The 2,136-nt window shown below is 39.1% G+C and overlaps 1 protein-coding gene across 1 annotated transcript in view; it reads right to left on the reverse strand.

Annotated features, from left to right (window-relative positions):
* The window catches only part of RTTN (rotatin), a 243,188-nt gene that overhangs the window by 156,655 nt on the left and 84,397 nt on the right, over positions 1 to 2,136 (reverse strand). The window contains 2 exon segments of the mRNA XM_012657577.1: positions 38 to 137; positions 2,041 to 2,132. Coding sequence (XP_012513031.1) covers positions 38 to 137; positions 2,041 to 2,132 — 192 coding nt within the window.

Consider the following 2,136-nt stretch of genomic DNA (forward strand, 5'->3'; position numbering starts at 1 on the left):
CAGCAGTACAGCAATCATTTTCTTTAAAAGACATTACCTTGCATAATCACAGCTAACTGTTCTGCGGCTGACTTTCTCAAAACAAGATCAACATCATCTGAGGTGAAGATTTCATATACCTTTTCAACAGTCTCCAACTACAAACAACAACAAAATAATGAGACTTTTCATCTGTTCCCAATCCTCCAATAAAATTTTATAGTTTGTGCCTTAAGAACAAAAGCTCAAAAAGTCAACTTACTTAAATAACCAATAATATGTACATGTAATTTGCAACAATGATGTGCTAGGTCAGGGAGGTACTTAGGATCTAAAATAAAGAGCCACCATGTCAAATAAACCTCTCTTCTTAATATACATTTTTGCTAGGAAGCCATTCATAACCGATTAATCCATTAGTCACCTTAAAAATGACACAGAAAACATCCATGTTCCCTAACATCTCTACAGGTAGTACCAGGCTACCCTGAGAAGAGCAACCCAGACCTAAACTCAAGATTTCCCTGTTGCTGCTAAAAGCCACCAGCTGGAATTCCCATGACCCCCCTCCCTTCCACCTCTTGAAAGACCCCAGAACAGACAACACTCTGGGACTTGCTGGCTGGCACCCCAACAGAGCCACCCCCATACTAGTCCCTTTTACTCCATGCCAGGTCAGAGTCTGAGGTGGCAAAACTTGCAATAGGAAAAGGAGCAAAAATGACCCTCTTTCTTTCTCCTAACCACTGCTGTCTTTTAGCCCTAATACAGAGTCAAAGAAGGCAGTACCAGAATGCTCCCTCTCCGTCTTCCTCCATACCATACACAGGCATAGGAGTGACTGCCAATGGCTTAGTACTCAGGGAGTCTCCAGCCAGACCTGGTATGTGGCTAGTGGAAGATTCTCCAATTCTGCCAGGGCTGTCACATGGCCCTGAACAATTAGGTAAGAAGATTAAATGTGTTTTTCCATAAAAAAACATTGTATTACCTATGGCTCTGAAGTACTACTACACACTTTGGTGAACTAAACTTAAATAAAACCTGACAGATTGCAAACTTGAAGTGAAAAAGAAGCTATAAAATACAGGAATGAATCAATGAAGATAACGGACAGCTTTCTTTATAAAATTCTGCATTGGTCCAGTACGATACAGGTGCAAACCTGACTAAAGACAGGGAACTAGATGATAAACCTCCGAAGGTATATAAGGAGCCAAAGATTTAGAAAAGAGATTAACAAAGAATATCTCAGAACTATTGTAACATTTAAGAGAAGGAGAAATTGCCTTTGCCTCCTATATTATTTTTTTCTCTTATAATGAAGAAGCTGAAACTTCGGTCATAAAAACTTTTCCTTTTTGGCAATTATAGGCAATTTCCAACATAAAAACAAGAAGAATTTCTGATAGTTTTTATGTTAGTGATATTTGTTTTTAAAAGTCATCACAAAATTTCTTTCCACTAGTTTTGCCTTATGTTGTACTTAACATACTATTCAGGCTGGGTGCAGTGGCTCATGCCTGTAATCCTAGCACTCTGGGAGGCCGAGGTAGGAGGATCGCTTGAAATCAGAAGTTCAAGACCAGCCTGAGCAAGAATGAAACCCCATCTCTACAAAAAATAGAAAAAATTAGCCAGGCATGGTGGTGCCTGCCTGTAGTCCCAGCTACTAGGGAGGCTGAGGGAGGAGGATCGCTTGAGCTCAGGAGTTTGAGGTTGCAGTGAGCTATGATGACGACATGGCAATCTAGCCGGGTCGACAGAGCTAGACCCTGTTTCAAAAACAAAAAAGAGATACTATTCCAAATAATTTGCACTTCCAGTGTATATACTAAATTAAAAAGGACATAATGCTTGGCATATAGTAGAAATATTTGTTCAATAAATAAATGTATCCAGAAGCCCAATGAAGCCAGAACACAATTTCAATCTAGCCCTGAATCACCACACTTCTCTCCCTCCCCAGGACATACACAAACTGAAGAATGTCACATAAAATATGTGATATGCAGATCTATCAAATAATCACACAGTAATAAACTCAAAAGTTATAGTTACCTTAATAACCAGTTCTTTTCTGTCATCCAGCTTAAGTTCAATAGGCTTTTTCACAATAAATAAATTAGTAACTCTGGAGAGAATTCTGGCATCTAT

Source organism: Propithecus coquereli, unplaced genomic scaffold, assembly GCF_000956105.1.
Source record: "Propithecus coquereli isolate 6110/MARCELLA unplaced genomic scaffold, Pcoq_1.0 Scaffold55, whole genome shotgun sequence".
Classification (NCBI taxonomy): domain Eukaryota; kingdom Metazoa; phylum Chordata; class Mammalia; order Primates; family Indriidae; genus Propithecus; species Propithecus coquereli.